The sequence below is a fragment of the Corythoichthys intestinalis genome, chromosome 19, assembly GCF_030265065.1.
Source record: "Corythoichthys intestinalis isolate RoL2023-P3 chromosome 19, ASM3026506v1, whole genome shotgun sequence".
Lineage (NCBI taxonomy): Eukaryota > Metazoa > Chordata > Actinopteri > Syngnathiformes > Syngnathidae > Corythoichthys > Corythoichthys intestinalis.
The window spans coordinates 1,050,116-1,066,834 of NC_080413.1; the positions used below are offsets into that span (position 1 = coordinate 1,050,116).

At 41.2% G+C, this 16,719-nt stretch overlaps 2 protein-coding genes across 2 annotated transcripts; one reads left to right on the forward strand and one right to left on the reverse strand.

Annotated features, from left to right (window-relative positions):
• Window positions 1-517: 517 nt before the first annotated feature.
• Window positions 518-11,421, forward strand: crnkl1 (crooked neck pre-mRNA splicing factor 1). The gene is made up of 13 exons (XM_057823517.1): window positions 518-685; window positions 818-970; window positions 1,045-1,136; window positions 2,630-2,788; window positions 2,860-3,205; window positions 3,278-3,448; window positions 6,423-6,614; window positions 6,698-6,757; window positions 6,818-6,898; window positions 6,984-7,223; window positions 8,844-8,945; window positions 9,024-9,272; window positions 9,346-11,421. Exons 1-13 carry the CDS (start codon window positions 638-640, stop codon window positions 9,676-9,678), a joined length of 2,226 nt encoding a protein of 741 aa, XP_057679500.1. The 5' UTR covers window positions 518-637; the 3' UTR covers window positions 9,679-11,421.
• naa20 (N-alpha-acetyltransferase 20, NatB catalytic subunit) lies at window positions 11,293-16,119 on the reverse strand. The gene is made up of 6 exons (XM_057823518.1): window positions 15,998-16,119; window positions 15,329-15,353; window positions 15,086-15,176; window positions 11,985-12,120; window positions 11,766-11,911; window positions 11,293-11,691 (listed from the first exon to the last, which is right to left on the reverse strand). The coding sequence occupies exons 1-6, from the start codon at window positions 16,111-16,113 to the stop codon at window positions 11,606-11,608; spliced, it is 600 nt and encodes a 199-aa protein (XP_057679501.1). The 5' UTR covers window positions 16,114-16,119; the 3' UTR covers window positions 11,293-11,605.
• Between the last annotated feature and the right edge of the window lie 600 nt (window positions 16,120-16,719).

Here is a 16,719-nt window from a genome sequence, read left to right on the forward strand (position 1 = left end):
TTAAAAAGTAACGCCGTCGTGATAAAAGTGGTGCTGCCCCTGCCACCTGTGTCAAGATACCAAACTCCCCCCCCCCCCTTTTAGTCATTTTTTGGGATGATGTTTTAGTTTTGAGAAGGAGTACTACGAGCAAAACGGACAATACACACTCCTTAGCAGTTGATGGCGGTAATGCGCCAATAAGTTGTTAGCCAACTCCAAAAGAAAAGCAACTAGAAGAAGCCAACGGAGGAAGAGCGCCTTCACTTATCGGCCATTTTGCGTCGGGGCCTATCACTAATATTTTATTTAAAATAGCTATAAATTGGTCCTTTTTAAACGACTTTTAAACAGATTGAGTTTTCATAAACTTGAATTAAATTAAGTGTTTACTTAGAAATGTTTATGATGTTTTTCAAAATACATAATGTATTTTTTCGACAGCTAGTACGGCCTCTACAATGAAGCCCTCCGACCCAAGATGGCCGCCAGTTAGGTTGCCATCTCTGCAACTAGACACTTAACCCATAGTTTACATGATATCTATGTCGCAAACAACAAGACGCAAAGCACGCTGAGAAGCGTGGCTTGATTACACTAAACGTTTGCGGCTGTCGAACCAAATAATCGACTAGTTTCTCCAATTTTGGCTGCCAAAATGGCTTCAACGGCAGCCGGCAAGCAGCGAATCCCGAAGGTGGCGAAGGTAAGAGCCGAAACGCAAAGAAAGGAGAACCGCGGCTTCCGGCTAGCTAGCTGCGCTAATGTCAAGGCTAGCGCTAGCAAGCTGAGCTTTTGTGCTCAAATAGTGGACGATGACTTTGGAAATGTGTTTCAGGTAAAAAATAAAGCTCCGGCGGAGGTGCAAATCACCGCCGAACAGCTTCTCAGGGAGGCCAAAGAACGAGAGCTAGAACTTTTGCCGCCGCCGCCAAAACAAAAAATCACCGACAAGGAGGAACTCAACGACTACAAGCTAAGGAAGAGAAAGGTTCGGCAGCTTTGACGTGCAAATCCTTTCCCGGCTTTCTGAACAAGCTCGTGATTATATTTGGACTTTTTCAGGCGTTTGAAGACAACATCCGAAAGAACCGTACTATCATCAGCAATTGGATAAAATACGCACAATGGGAAGAAAGCCTGACAGAAGTCCAGAGGTACATGACGTACAAATACACTTTTTGTTTTCATTTGTGTTTTCTAAGCACGATTCCACATTTAGAACTTTTCACAGTGTCCCAATTGACCGTTTATAAAAGTTATTTAAACAGACCATTACGACTTGAGAGATTGGTAACTTTTTAAACTTTATAAAATATTTTCATAACATTTGTGATGATATGTCCACTACTGGTGCACGATAATTATTGGTCTGATAATTATTGGTCCGATAATAGGAATTGTGACGTCATCCTGATAAATCCAATAATATTTATAATAGGACCGATAATATGTACTGTATTGGCTTTGCAGTTTGCGCAATAGTATGGAAAATCAGTTGACCATTTGCGGGGCATTGCTCCCACCTGCTGGTCAGAATAATTCAATGCACCTATTTTTTGTTACAGTAGTTTGGTTCAACCACTTACACATTGCAGTGTCTAGCGGTAGCATTGACAGTCGTGAATGCTTTCTGTTACGTTTCCGCCTCGGAAAAAAATGTATTTTATGTTTACTATGACATATGGATGTGCAAAATATGTTTACTTCTGTGGTGAAGGATCATACGAACAGAACTTCATAAGTTGTGTTATAGAAGCCAGCCAATGCTTTAGTAGTTCAAGCTAGTGTGCTATGCTATACATATAATAGTTGTGTATTGTGCAGTTTGTTGTATATTGAGTATTGAATATGTGTATTTTTCTGTTGTACTGTCACAATATTAAAACGAGTGTCTTCCCATAAAAGCAAAAGACCAAGCCTTGTGGTTTATGGAAGTGCATTCATTCTTAGCTGGCTGTCGGGCAGTGCAGAAGTGAAACGCACTGTTTTGTTGATGTCATTATGAAAAATCTGATAAGATCAAAGGCAAATCTATGATGAATCCACCACTATTTTTTTTAAACCGTCGTGTGTTCAAAAACTCAGGTTATACATTTGAAAAATGATATATTATCGATAATATTATCGGTTATCGATATCTGTATCTGCTTTGAGGAGCAGGAAGTTATCGATATCGGTCTCAAAAAATGGATATCGTGCACCCGTAGTTGAATGACACATCTTTTTTATAGCTCGAGGAGGGCTGTGTCGCTTTCGCTGGCACTAATTAACTTTAGCAAGAACCCTGCCACACAAAAAAACTAATGTCACTATGTCTAGCCACAAGGTTGCTAACCGTCATATGCTATTATTTAGCCACAACTGGATTCATTACCTTATTACTATTCATCCTTGACACAGCCACTGGGAACAGAAATATGTAAACAGGCGACTGGCAAATTGTTTTTTGATTGATTGATGATTTTACGACACTGCAGGTGTGCGCTGGTCCTCATGGAAAATGTAGTCTACCTTAAAGCAAAAATATTACCGCTTTTGTCCACCGGCGTCACTAAAATCGACCAAAACTGAAAAGTTACCAAGTGTTGCTAGACTAAATGGTTGCCTTATAATGGGTTAACGGAGTTGACTGTTTCCACGACTTTAGGGCGCGCTCTATTTACGAGCGCGCGCTGGACGTGGACCACCGCAACGTGACCCTGTGGCTGAAGTACGCCGAGATGGAGATGAAGAGTCGGCAGGTCAACCACGCCCGCAATATCTGGGACCGGGCCATCACCATCCTGCCCCGCGTCAACCAGTTCTGGTAAGGCAGACCACGACGCCGTCATCTCTCGCCTCAAAGTCCGACCGTTACCGCTTCCTCCTTCCCCGCAGGTACAAGTACACGTACATGGAGGAGACACTGGGTAACGTGGCGGGCTGCAGGCAGGCCTTCGAGCGCTGGATGGAATGGGAGCCCGAAGAGCAGGCCTGGCACTCCTACATCAACTTCGAGCTGCGCTACAAAGAAGTGGACAAAGCTCGCAGCATCTACGAACGTTTTGTCATGGTGCACCCCGAGGTCAAGAACTGGATCAAGTACGCGCGCTTCGAGGAGAAGCACGGCTACATCGCGCACAGCAGGAAGGTTTTCGAGCGCGCCGCCGAGTTCTTCGGCGAGGAGCACATCGACGAGAACCTCTTTGTGGCTTTTGCGCGCTTTGAGGAAACGCAAAAAGAGGTCAGTCTGTCGGCGCTCGGATCTGTTTGCGTGTTTTGGGCGCTTTGACGAGCTTGGTTTGTCCCGCTTCAGTTTGAGCGCGTGCGCGTCATCTACAAGTATGCGTTGGACCGCATCCCCAAGCAGCAGGCCCAGGAGCTCTTCAAGAACTACACCATGTTCGAGAAGAAATTCGGAGACCGGCGGGGAATCGAGGACGTCATCGTCAACAAAAGGAGGTTCCAGTACGAGGAGGAAGTCAAGGTAGGCCGGCCAGCTCCTTTCAGTCGGGGAGAAAAACTCTTGCTAATATCTAGTTTTGTACTGTTACCGATATGGCACTAAAAAAACAAAACTATGATATCAAATACTTTACATTTAAGCGAGTATGCAGTCATTTAGTGTTAAAAGTAGAGTTGTCCGATAATGTCTTTTTAACCGATATCCCGATATTGTCCAACTCCAAAAACTGATAACTGTGTTAGCGCACCTAACGTGTTATTGCTAATTGTATTGCGATGCCCCACTGAATTCTTTGATAATGATAAATGTAACAACTTCAAGGTTTTCCGAATAAAATAAACATTATGTGAAAACTAAGAGAACATCTTCAACTGAAGTTATAGAAAATAAATGTCCCATACAAATAGTGTATAATAATTAAGCTGTCCCGACTAGTGGACGTCATCGATGACATAAATGCGTCGACGAGCACAACATCTCATTGACGGTTAATGAAGGGTTAAAAAAATATTAGTGGTGAAAGTTGAGAAAGTCGGACGCTCGGTATACAAGCGGGGAAAGCGGCACAAAGCCAAAATAAGCGTACCAGAGTGGCCAAAACATTGACTTTTTTTCAACGAAACAAAGGAGGGTGCACTGTTGTGTCCTGTCTCTTCAATGCCAAGTTTGCGACCATGAATGAACACCAAAAGTGCCGTCACCCAGTTGTAATTTTGGAAGAGGACAGGAGACAACAAGCTGGCAGATCGTAAGTCCATCTAACTAACGACGTGTTTTATTGAAGTTGCTAAGCCTGTCGCGTGATGCAATGAGTCCATTTATCGCACGGTAAATAAAAATGAGGGCGGTCATTTTCACAGCTGTGTTTTATCGCAGCGTGCATGGGTGCATACATTTGCGCGTGCGCGTTAATGGCGTATGAGATTCCAGTTCCTTTCACAGATGTTTATTGGTCATCAACATGCCGTAGAGACAAGCTCAGACAGACAAAATAAGGAAACACAGCCATATTAAACACTGTAAATGTTAACGTTGCTACATTGATGCTAATGGGGAAAAAAGACAACCCACTATAGCCTGCTATAAAACATTGGCAGTCTTCTCCAAAACGCAAACTTGCGGTTAAAAGGTGACACTTCAAACATAAAAAAAATCACTGGATAACAGCATTTGAAAACGAAAAAATGAGGGGAAAAAAAAAATATTACTGACACCATGTGACCCCTGTCTGTTGCTAGGGCCATCCCGAATAAAAAGATAGGTGAAAGAGGGGCTAGTCAGAACGATTGCGGAAGCTGTATTTTTTAGTCTAGTATTGCATTGTATCGTTTCCCCTCATTCTCCTTGCAAGCTTTTCAACTAGAGTGCCTTCTCTTCTTATTTTGGGTAATATAAATGTCTACCTAAGGATTTGTATTTTGAACTTGACAACATGCAATGACAAAAAAGTGCTTTTTTTGCGGAGTGTAAAGCTTACAGTTAGCGGTTTAGCGGACGTACTTCTGGTGAACATTTCAAAATAAAATATTCGTCACGTTCGTCATACAAATAACAATTTCTTGAGTTAATCTCACATACTTCAGAATTCAGATTCTGCACTAAGAATAGCTTTAAAATGACGCCCTTTATTCCAAAATGTTTTTGTGAATTAATAAGCGTCAACAAAATTTTTACAATTTTTAATCGAGTTAATCACAGCTTAAAAATTAATTAATCGTAATTAATTGCAATTCAAACTATCTATAAAATATGCCATATTTTTCTGTAAATTATTGTTGGAATAGACAAAATAAAACACAAGATGGATATATACATTCAACATACGGTACATAAGTACTGTATTTGTTTATTATAACAATAAATCAACAAGATGGAATTAACATTAAAGCGATCCATGGATAGAAAGACTTGTCGTTCTTAGAAGATAAATGTTAGTACAAGTCATAGAAATTTGTATGAAAAACCCCTCTTAATGATTTGGTTTTAATAAAATTTGTAAAATTTTCAATCAAAAAAATAAACTAGTAGCCCGCCATTGTTGATGTCAATAATTACACAATGCTCATGGGTGCTTTAGCCCATAAAATCAGTTGCACCCAAGCGCCAGCAGAGGGTGACGGAAAACACAAATAACAAGTAACATTGCACTGTGCTGTCATTTTAATCTGTTTGAGCGGGGCATGTGCGTTAATTGCGTCAAATATTTTAACGTGATTAATTTAAAAAATTGATTACCGCGCGTTAAAGCGATAATTTTAACAGCCCTAATATATATGTATATATTAGATTAGTTGACCAATCGTACAAATGGTCGGCTGACTAATTGGAAGAAAATTAATCGTTTGGGACAGCCCTAATATATATTGAAATGAGGCAAAATGTCTATCATTAAATAAAACTACTCATTCTAAATTAAATCATGTTCACAGCAGTTACCCCAAAGAGCCACTAGGGGGCAACCAAAGCATTACAAATACAGGTAGGCGATCATAGGACATTACAATGCAATGACAATTCCCAAGAGGCATTTTGGTGGACTTTTGCCCGATTTTTGTATTTTATTACTTTTCTTAGTGACTATTTCTTTCCGATAATGCAGTGTTTATATGTAATGAGTTAATAATTCATTATTTTTCAATCATTTGTTGTTCATTTGCACCATGAATGCAAAAGGTCTGCTGACACAACAAAGCACAGTATCTCAAATAAGTACACATTTAATTGCCAGTAAGCATAATTGCAGTGCATAGTTGTGATCAGCCCTCGTACAATTTTTTATCAATCACTTTTGGAAGCAACATGCATATATGCCAAACCTTATATTGATTATTTAAAATTGATGTTATTTGATGTCAGCTTGGAATGCTTTTTTATTGGCTACCTGATAACTGGAAGAAAAAAATTTAATGGTATATTATAGAAGAACGTAGTGTCAGTAAAGTATGGCAGTTGCATGGTTTGAGGAGCTGAAAAATGGCATTACTCATTTCTGAAGGCCAACCCGCACAACTACGACGCCTGGTTCGATTATCTGCGACTGGTGGAGAGCGACGCCGACCCCGACACGGTGCGGGAGGTGTACGAGCGCGCCATCGCCAACGTGCCGCCCATCCGGGAAAAGCGCCACTGGCGCCGATACATCTACTTGTGGATCAACTACGCCCTCTACGAAGAACTGGAGGCCATGGTGAGTTTCCTGGAAATGTGAATTGAGTTTCAGCATTATTCATTTTCCGATCTAGAATTGGTTCCAAAGTGTTTTTATTTCAGGACGTGGATAGGACAAGGCAGGTGTACGAGGCCTGCTTGGATCTGATTCCTCACAAAAAGGTAACTGGTATAAAGTGCCAAATAATGGACCGGACTTGACGGCCATTTTCTGTGTCTCAGTTCACTTTTGCCAAGATCTGGCTGCTGTCCAGTCAGTTTGAAATCAGACAGAAGAACCTGCAACGCGCCAGGAAGATCATGGTAACCAGAAAGAAATCTTTTTGACCGTTAAGTGGCAACGTCCGTATGTTAAGTCGCAATGTCTTTCTGTCGGCGGCGGGTGTAGGGCACGGCCATCGGCAAATGCCCCAAGAACAAACTCCTCAAGGGCTACATCGAGTTGGAGCTTCAGCTGCGCGAGTTCGACCGCTGTCGCAAGCTCTACGAGAAGTATTTGGAGTTCGGGCCGGAGAACTGCACCACTTGGATCAAGTTCGCCGAGCTGGAGACCATCCTGGGCGACGTGGACCGCGCCCGCGCCATCTTCGAGCTGGCCATCTCGCAGCCGCGCCTCGACATGCCCGAGGTAACCATACGTCTCTCGCCACAAATATATATATATTTTTTTATTTCATTCTTAAACAAAGGTAATGTAAGTATTCCCTTATTCAATCATTTTTTAAGTTCTAAAATGTAACTTTTTTACTTTATTTATTTAAAAACACAATATGGGGGGGAAAAAGGTTTACTTTTTAAATCTTCATTTGAATTAAAAAAAATATTGTTTAATCCATTTTAAAATTTCACTTTTTAAATATAACAGTGAATGAAAATACCTGAGCTTAGCCTCAAATGGTATTAAAAAGAAATAAATGAGGATCTAAGTACAACAGAAGAACAGTTGGCTAACTTGCATAGCAAAAGTCTGTTATCTTAAATGCAATAAAAAACTTTTTTTTTTTTTTTGCAATTCTCTTTACAAATCAATCAAACACATACTCTCCACAAAAACTAGTAAATATACAACTCAACTAAGTAATGAATGCATAAAAAATATAACTCATAACCTGATCTTGGCCTGGACAGGGAGCAGCTGGATTCACTTGTTAGACGAGTTGTCATATTCACTGTTGCCACTAGATGGCACTGTAGCCATTCAATCAATACAGCTATATGCAAAACAACAGTACAACAGAAGAACAATTTGCTAACTTGCATAGCAAAACTCTGCTACCTTAAATGCTATAAAAATAAAAAAAAAAATTAACAATTTAAAACAATACTCTTAATCGTTCAAACACAGGTTCCCACAAAAAACAGCTAAATATACCTATAAATGAAATTATAAAAACACATATTAGCGTATGTTGGTCCTAACTGGGAGCACCTGGATTCAACCATGCTAAATGAGTTGTGTCATATTCACCATTGCCACTAGAGAGCAGTGTATCCACCCATATCAGAAACAATGCAAACACTTTCACAAAACCATTATAATGCCGCTCCAATGGCGTACTGCAAGCAACACGTCACTTTTGTACGTCAATATTCATGACTTTAGAAATTGTGGCTAGGCGGGTCAACCTCCCGTTTGTCACTAATAGTAAATGAATGTAAATAGTGTACGAAGGAGATGTTTACTGAGCTAAACCTACCATTCTGTCCGAAAATGAAAATCCTTTATATGTCATAATGTCTACAGTCTACAGTAGCAGCAGTGTTTGATCGGCATGTTCTTTTTTTTTTTTGTTGAAAGATTACCGGGGAAAACAAGCAGAAATAACATGGATTATAAACGAGGGCATGTCTTTCATATCTCACTTCCGCCTTACGATGGCGACGTCTCAGTCTAAAAATAGCATTCATGTGGTACGCTTTTAAAGAAGTACTCGAAGCAGCAACATTTTATTCGAAGCTTTTTTCTAATCGAATAATCGTTGCAGCACTAGTTGCTTTTGAACTTGTCGAAAAATATATTTTGATATGAATTTTTCAAATAGAAAAATATTTTTTAAATTCATTTTAAAATATATATATATATTTTTTTTTTTACAAAAAATAAGGGAAAAGAAAATTCTGTATTCTCAGCTTTATGTAATATAACACGATTTACATATGAACTTAGTCATTGTCAAAATAATTGGCAATGAGTCCAATATCAAAAGCCTTGCAAAGACGTTTTGTCCGTGCTGTCGCTTCGCTTCAGGTTCTGTGGAAGTCCTACATCGACTTTGAGATCGAGCAGGAGGAGTTCGGGAACACCCGGAACCTTTACAAAAGGCTGCTGCAGCGGACCCAGCACGTCAAGGTTAGACCCTGCCCACCCGCCCGTCCGTAACCTGGTCAGAACCCGGACCGATAGCCTCCGTCTGTTTGCATTTTTCAGGTTTGGATCAGTTACGCCAAGTTCGAGTTGTCGCTGGAAGGCGAGGAGCGCGTGCGCAAGTCCCGGCAGATCTTCGAGGAGGCCAACAAGAGCTTGAGAAGCTGCCAGGAGAAGGAGGAGCGCCTCATGCTGCTGGAGTCCTGGAGGGACTTTGAGGCCCAGTTCGGCTCCGACGCCTGCAGGGAGCGCGTGGCCAAGCTGCTGCCCGAGAAGGTCAAGAAGAGGAGGAAGCTTACCGCCGAGGACGGGGTACTTACGCCGCCCTCTGTCGTCCATTTATATCGCATCTGTTTTCTGACTTTTCCTTTCCGCGTGTCCGCAGTCGGACGCCGGCTGGGAGGAATACTACGACTACATTTTCCCAGAAGATGCCGCCAACCAGCCCAACCTTAAACTCCTGGCCATGGCTAAGATGTGGAAAAAACAGCAGCAGCGGACGGCGGAAGAACCGGACGTTCCGGAAAATGCCCCGATGGCCGCCGAGGCCGCTTCCGGAGACGTGCCGGAGGAGAGCAATGTGACTCAAGACGAGAATACTTATGACGACAGAGATGACAGTAGTAGTAGTAGTAGTAGTAGCAGCAGCAGTAGCGAGCAGGAAGAGGATGAAGACAAAAATAAGGAAAAGAGCGTAAGCCAAGATGACCATCGTTGACCAGACTTGCTTTCAAAATCACATCAACGAGACTCAAACTAAGGACACACGTCAACAACCTTCCTGTTGCCGAAACTGCTTTAATGTCCCTTGATAAATGATTATTGACAGCCCTAGATGTCCAGTTCATTTGGACGCCTAGTGCCATAAATGACAGCCATGGACAACAATAGACGTCCAATTCATTTAAACTGGGAGGGTTCGTGTTTAGTTGATATTTTTTTTTTGTACCCTTGTTTAAAATGTAAAAATTAAAGTATCAGTGGTTTTCAACCTTTTCTGACTCTTGGCACAGTTTTACATTGGGAAAAATCTTGCGGCACATCACAAATGAAAAATGTTCCAAAATCACTTTCCTTACAGTACACTTAATTATAACGTTTCTCAATATTTATGCTCAACATATAGCTTACTTTCAGCAACTTGGCCGAGGTCAAGGGCTTATGCTACACTGTTGCCTCTTTTCTTCCCTCGTGGAAAACGAGGGTTGTGGATTTTGCCACCTTGGTGTCAAAGGGGCTCTTGGAGTCTTGTCAGTCGTGTTATCAGTTGGATATCGGGCATTCTCCGGTGCTCCTTGTGTTGGGACAGAACGTCCCACCGTTAGTTCTGGGCTGTCCGGGAGAACTGATTGTGGGAGTTAGTGGTGCAGACGTGGGCTTGTAGATGTCTTGCCTTGTCAGCGTCAATCTTGCTCAGCCAGTTGCATGACGCACACGGGCTTCCGTGTTAAGAAGGCATCATGTATCTCTTATGCCCTATATTCTGCTTGTTTTCCTCAAACTATGATATAAGTGCTAGTCTTTTTGAAGGCTCTCGCGGGTGGGCTGTGGGCAGAAGAAGGGCGTGCTTGGGCGTTGTGTGCGTTTATTGTGTGTTTGTGGATTGGACAGCAAGATTCGGGAGTTACTGTTGTCCGGGCAACGAGGGTTGTGGATTTTGCTAACTCCGCGTCAAAGGGCCTCTTGGAGTCTTGTCAGTCATGTTATCAGTTGGATATGGGCCGTTCTCGGGTGTTGGGACAGAGTGTCCCGCCATTTGTTCTGGACTATTTGGGAGAACTGATTGCGAGAGTTGGTGCATCAATCATCATGATCCACACGTTGGGCTTCCGTGATAAGGCGTTGTCTCTTTCATACCCTACATTCTGCTTGTTTTCCTAAACTATGGGATGTGTTATTTTATATTAGGTGTGTTAGAGTAATATGAACAGTCGATCGGTAAATACGAGAATACTATTTCCTGATTGATTTGTGTTAGAATAATGCAAACAGTTAAGACTGTGCCTACGTCAGATCACCTTCACCCCCTATTAATCGGCCCTGTGTCCCGTCAATATATTATAAAGTCTATGAAACCGGAGCCAGCCCAATGTTATTGGAAAAATAGCGATATTTGATCATTTTACGCGGCACAACTGATGATCTCTCAGAGCATGCAGGTTAAAAAACACTGGATTAAACAAATTTTTGAATCTTTTTCTTTTAAAAATATATTATTTGAAATGTTTTTTTTAAGTTTGAAAATAAAGGAAATATTTCTGAATTATTTCCTTTATTTTTCTTAAAGATTTACTTTTCACACTTTGGACATCGATCGCCGTCAATGGCAGCTAAAATATGATCATTCACATCGAGCCTTCCCGATTCAAATAAATTGAGGTCATTCCGGTTGTATTTATGACTGTTTATTTTTTCAAAAGTTTATTGAGAATGTACAACGATTAAAGATTTTCCTCTGTGACTCTCCGGCATGTGGAAAGCAGTGACGGCATTTCTTCCATTGAAAACCATAGATGTCCAATTACTGTGTTTTTCAGCCGGACCCGAGCACGAGTGGCAATGAAGTGCGACTTCTAGTCCGGTCAATTTCGGCTCCAACTTTTTTTCCCCCGTTGTCGTCTCCCGCCAGAGAGCCACGACGGCGGTTATTCGATGTCCTCCGGCCTGACGGGATGCGGCAGGGGGACGATGGACTTCTTCTCCGTGTCTCTGGACAAAGCCTTCCTCATGTCTGCGCGGGAAGGAGTGCAAGAGAAGTCAATAGACGGCGCGGAAACAAATCGCAGCCGGCCGGAACGTCCCTACCGTAAGCGTCTTCGTCCGGTTCGCCGTTACTTGCAGAGTAGTACTCGATGACGGTCCTGTAGACGCTGTAACCCAGACGTTTGTACATGCTGACCGCCACCTGGTTGGACACGCGCACAAACAGGTCCACGAAGAATCCGCCTTTCCTAAGAGAGGCGGAGAAGAAGAGTGACTGACGCCGGCCGCTCGCTGGGAGGATTCGCGGGCGGAAAAGGGAACCTCTCCGAGATCTCCTCCAGCATCTCCATGAGTTTGGCGGCCAGTCCCAGCCGGCGGAACTCAGGCGCCACGGACAGCGCGGTGACGTGGCCGTGCCACTCTTCTCGCGCCACGGAGCCTTCAGCCTTCCCCATGACTAAAAAGTACCACACAATAGTTAACCATCAAAAACTATTTGGAAAGCTGAATCACTCAGACACGGTTGCTCTGAAAAATGTCCAAACCCAATTTTATTGCGCTTCGTAACTAATTTTTTTTTTGTCAGTTTAGGAGAAAACAGTAAACTATAGTATCTAAGTACAGTAAATCTTGTTTAAAAAAAAAAAAAAAAAGTACTGTATTTTCCGCACTATAAGGTGCACCTAAAAGCCTTCAATTTTCTCAAACATCAACAGGGGGGCCTATAATCTGATGGGCCTTATATATAGACCAAATCAGTGGTAGCGCTAAATACGAAGTTAATTCGTTCCAGGTCCTAGTCGAAATTGTCATATGTTGAGCAAGATTTTCCCATAAAAATACATTATAATTCCATTAATTTGTTCCACTGCCTGAAAACCTACACTAAATCCTTAATAAATACTGCTGGTACTAGTGCAAATAGCAATTACACCACGGGTGTCCAAACCTGTCCTCAAGGGCCGCTGTCGGCCCTGGTTTTTGTTCCTACTAATCGAGCACAGACAGTTTAACCAGTGAAGTTTGGACTAAAACAAGCAGCACCTGACTGCAATCAACTGATTACACTTGTGAGACACCAGATTGGTGAAAAGATGTCTTGTTGTGTAGGAATGAAATCCAGCACCCACTGCGGCCCTATGTGCAATAGTTTGGACACCACTGAATCACACAGAGCAAAACAAGTAAATTGTGAATAAAACTTGGTATAATAATATATTAATAGTAACAATAACAACACCAGTAATAATGTAACGAATCGGGTTCTCATGTGGCAGTTGTATTTTTGCGTGGTGTACCTGAACGCACCGCGTAGTTGACGTGCCAGAGTGAGGGAGGACTTTTCACTTTCACTTTACATGGTTAGCTGCGCGGGACAAGTTGATGGAATAAATGACTAGAAACAAGCTGGCGATTTCTTTGGCGATTAATAATAATTGTTACCTTAACTTATGACGACTGGCGAATAGAGGTCGGAGGAGGACGGTTGGGTGTAGACATTCTACGGCCATATTGTCAAGCTGGTTCACGGATGTACACATGACGCTCACATTTTTCTACTATTTCCAAATTCATTTCAATGGTAAGCATCACCTTTTTCCTTTTTTCACTACCTGCACTAACATTATGGGAACCCATGTTGATTGCTCTCACAAGAAAATCTTCCGTGCGTCCGTCTTGTGGGGGAAAAAAATTGAAAAGATCGTGTTTCGAAGCAATCGGATGCCGAGGTACCACTGTAATTGTGACCCATGGCATGACACTCCCTTAAGCTTAGCTTTATCTAGTGGATGCATAACACAACCCAAACCTACTACTACTACTACTACTATGCCTGCGCCTTATAATGCGGTGCATCCGATATACAAAAAGTTTTGAAATCAACCATTCATTGACGTTACTTGTAGTGCGGAAAATACGGTAGTCTCCTAAAAACCAGCAAAAAAATGTAGTTGTAGTGCGGAAAATACAGTAGTCTTCTAAAAAAAACACCCAAAAAAACCCTCCAAAATCTTTTTTGTTCAACTAAAAATTGGACAATTTTTTGAGCGCATAATTTTATTTTTATTATTATATTACTAAAAATACCTAAATTACATTCAAAAAATACAAAATCCCTTTTTAAGACATCGATAGCAGCCATTTGTTTGAAATGAATCAATGATATTTCCTGCTTTTGCGCTGATGATCCAGTTGTACGATATACAGTGGTACCTCTAGTTATGGACATCTTTACATACAGAATTTTGAGGTTAAGACGCCTCAACCAGAAAATATTGCCTCTTGTTACGAAATTTCAGGATAAAAAAGGGGGAAAAAATGCAGTATGGGCTGCTATTCTTAGCTGCCAGAATTTACTAAATATAACATATGTACTTACAGCTGCTCTATTGCCTAGCATTCCTGGCATCCGATTGGCTAAGAGGGACCTATACTGTATGTGTGTATTCCAGCGTACTCTTCATTCGCCCCTCATATTCTGACAACTTTACATGAGTATTAACTAGGGATGTCAAATGATTAAATTTTTTTAATCGAGTTAATTACTGCTTAAAAATTAATTAATCACAATTCAAACCATCTATAAGATATGCCATATTTTTCTGTAAATTATTGGAATGGAAAGACACAAGACTAATATATACATTCAACATACGGTACATAAGTACTGTATTTGTTTATTATAACAATAAATCAACAAGATGGCATTAACATTAACATTCTGGTAAAGCGATCCATGGATAAAAAGACTTGTAGTTCTTAAAAGATAAATGTTAGTACAAGTTATGGAAATTTTGTATTAAAACCCCTCTTAATGTTTTCGTCTTAATAACATTTGTAAAATTTTCAGTCAAAAAATAAATTAGTAGCTCGCCATTGTTGATGTCAATAATTACACACTGCTCATGGTGCTGAAACCCATAAAATCAGTCGCAACCCAGCGCCAGCAGAGGGCGACAAACACCTAAAAACACAAGTAACAAGTGGACATGACAATGCTGTCATTTTAATCTGTTTGAGAGGGGCATGTGCGTTAAATGCGTCAAATATTTTAACGTGATTAAAAAAATTAATTACCGCGCATTAACGCGATAATTTTGACAGCCCTAGTATTTATTTATTTTTACATTATGCAGAACTCCAATTTTGTTTATTGTGCAATAATGTCATTGTAACATGTATTTGTTGCATGTTTTGATGCATTATAAAAGATTTATGTCTGAATTTTGGAACGGATTAGGCCATTTCCATGGAAAACACTTCCCTACTTAAAGAATTTTCAAGTTACCAAACTACTTCCAGAACCAATTCATTTCGTAAATGGCTACCACTGTACCGTATTTCCAGTTGAAATGCCAGACCAAAGTAATAGAACAGTAGATGACGTGATTTCTATCTGAACTGTAGCTTTGCTGACTTACTGTATCCCATGAGTTCGCCTCCTGGAGCCTCGGCGACGATAAAGTACTCTGGCCAGTGGGCCAAGTACTGCAGGTAGAATGGGATCCCGTACTGAGGTGAAAAGCTCAGAGAAAAATATTCAAGTCTGGAGTGCTTTGCACATGCAAACAAGACAGAAGTAAGTATTGCTTTTGGAACATTTTTGAAGGCATCTCGTACACTTTAACTTCCATCCTCAGGTGAGCTGAGAGCGTCAAGGATACTGTTTCGGTCAAAGGGTCCATGTTGCTGTGGAATAAAAGGTACAATTTGGGTCATTCCATGCATTTTCTTTCTTTACTAAAAAGGCACGTGATAACTGCGTCAAATCCATTTCAACTTGGATGGTTGGCATTATAACTGGGAGGACTGGCATAAGGGTTGGACGTCTATAGCCGTCAATAGCAGCCCATGAGTTCATTTACAGTATATAGACGTTCAAGGCGAATGAAGAGTAGGAAGGTTGTTAGTTAGATTCTTAGTATCAGTGTTGTAAGTGGCCATTTGGCAAAGTTATTATAGTCGATGTAAAAACTGCGATTTTTTTTTTTTGTCGCTGTCAATGGGATTTGATTTGTATGTACAGTAACAGCTACCTAGCCAGTTTGGCTCGTATTTATTTACTGTCTGGCTAACGAAGTACATTTCAAATGTTTGCAGCTGGTTGACCGAACTACTCACGAAATCATATGGTAAATAAAACTGAAGAATCACGTTAAATGAATCGTGGTGAGCACTAAATAAGCTCTTTTGCGGATGGAGTTTGGGGCAGATGAACATCTCACACGCAGTGTAGGTAATGTGTAAGCCTTCGGAAGTCACGGAGACAAACAACAGGCGCAAAACCAAATTGAACGGCGTTTTAGGTAACAAATAAGACATATGATACTTACATATTGTTGAATTTGAACAAATCGTCGCAGTTGAACGGCCGTAACGTCGTCATGTTGCCTCTCTGTTGTGATATGAACTCTCCGAGGAGCGCCTCCGTTCGTCCGGAGGCCAGCATTGCAAATGTATTTTTTGTCTGGGGATACTTTGCAAAAAATTCAGATTTTTTTTCTTCAAAAATTCACGCGACGTAGACTTTCAATTTTGGTTGCACCCACATTCCGCCCCCCCCCCCCTCCCAAATGCAGCATTCATTTACAACGGCAAAAACGATGGCATGTTTTATTTTGGTAAATGCAATAATTCACACGTGAAAACATGCGCAAAAATGCTGAACCTCCTTTTTTTTATGCAAAAGTCTACAAATTGACCCAAATTTGACAAAAAACTTCCCCGTATGTTTTCAATGGCCCCATTCATTTCCAATGACACATCCAAAGTTTCCATTCACTCCTATTGATGGACCTCCATTCCATTGCGCTCATTATTTCTGAGCAAAAAAAGTCATCAAATTGCCCAAAATCAACAGGAAGTGACCCAAAAGCAACAGGAAGTGACCTTTAAGTGCCCTAAAAAGAACAAGGAAGTTACCCACCATTATCTCATCGCCTCCAATTCATTTAAACTGCGAATGCTTATCTTTCACTGCCACTACATGTCCAATCCTTCCTTCGTTCGCTCCTCCCAGTCAAAATGGATTGGACGACCGGCGCAGTCAATGGTG

Bases quoted from the DNA above. Each gene is read 5' to 3' on its own strand.
- crnkl1 (XM_057823517.1), top strand. From the start codon at position 638: ATGGCTTCAACGGCAGCCGGCAAGCAGCGAATCCCGAAGGTGGCGAAG. The intron at 6,899-6,983 runs GTAACCAGAAAG...CGGCGGGTGTAG, and splicing joins AACGCGCCAGGAAGATCATG to GGCACGGCCATCGGCAAATG. The intron at 8,946-9,023 runs GTTAGACCCTGC...TGCATTTTTCAG, and splicing joins AGCGGACCCAGCACGTCAAG to GTTTGGATCAGTTACGCCAA.
- naa20 (XM_057823518.1), bottom strand. From the start codon at position 16,113: ATGCTGGCCTCCGGACGAACGGAGGCGCTCCTCGGAGAGTTCATATCA. The intron at 15,354-15,997 runs GTAAGTATCATA...TTTATTCCACAG, and splicing joins TTGTTCAAATTCAACAATAT to CAACATGGACCCTTTGACCG. The intron at 12,121-15,085 runs GTAAGTCAGCAA...GGTACTTTTTAG, and splicing joins AGGCGAACTCATGGGATACA to TCATGGGGAAGGCTGAAGGC.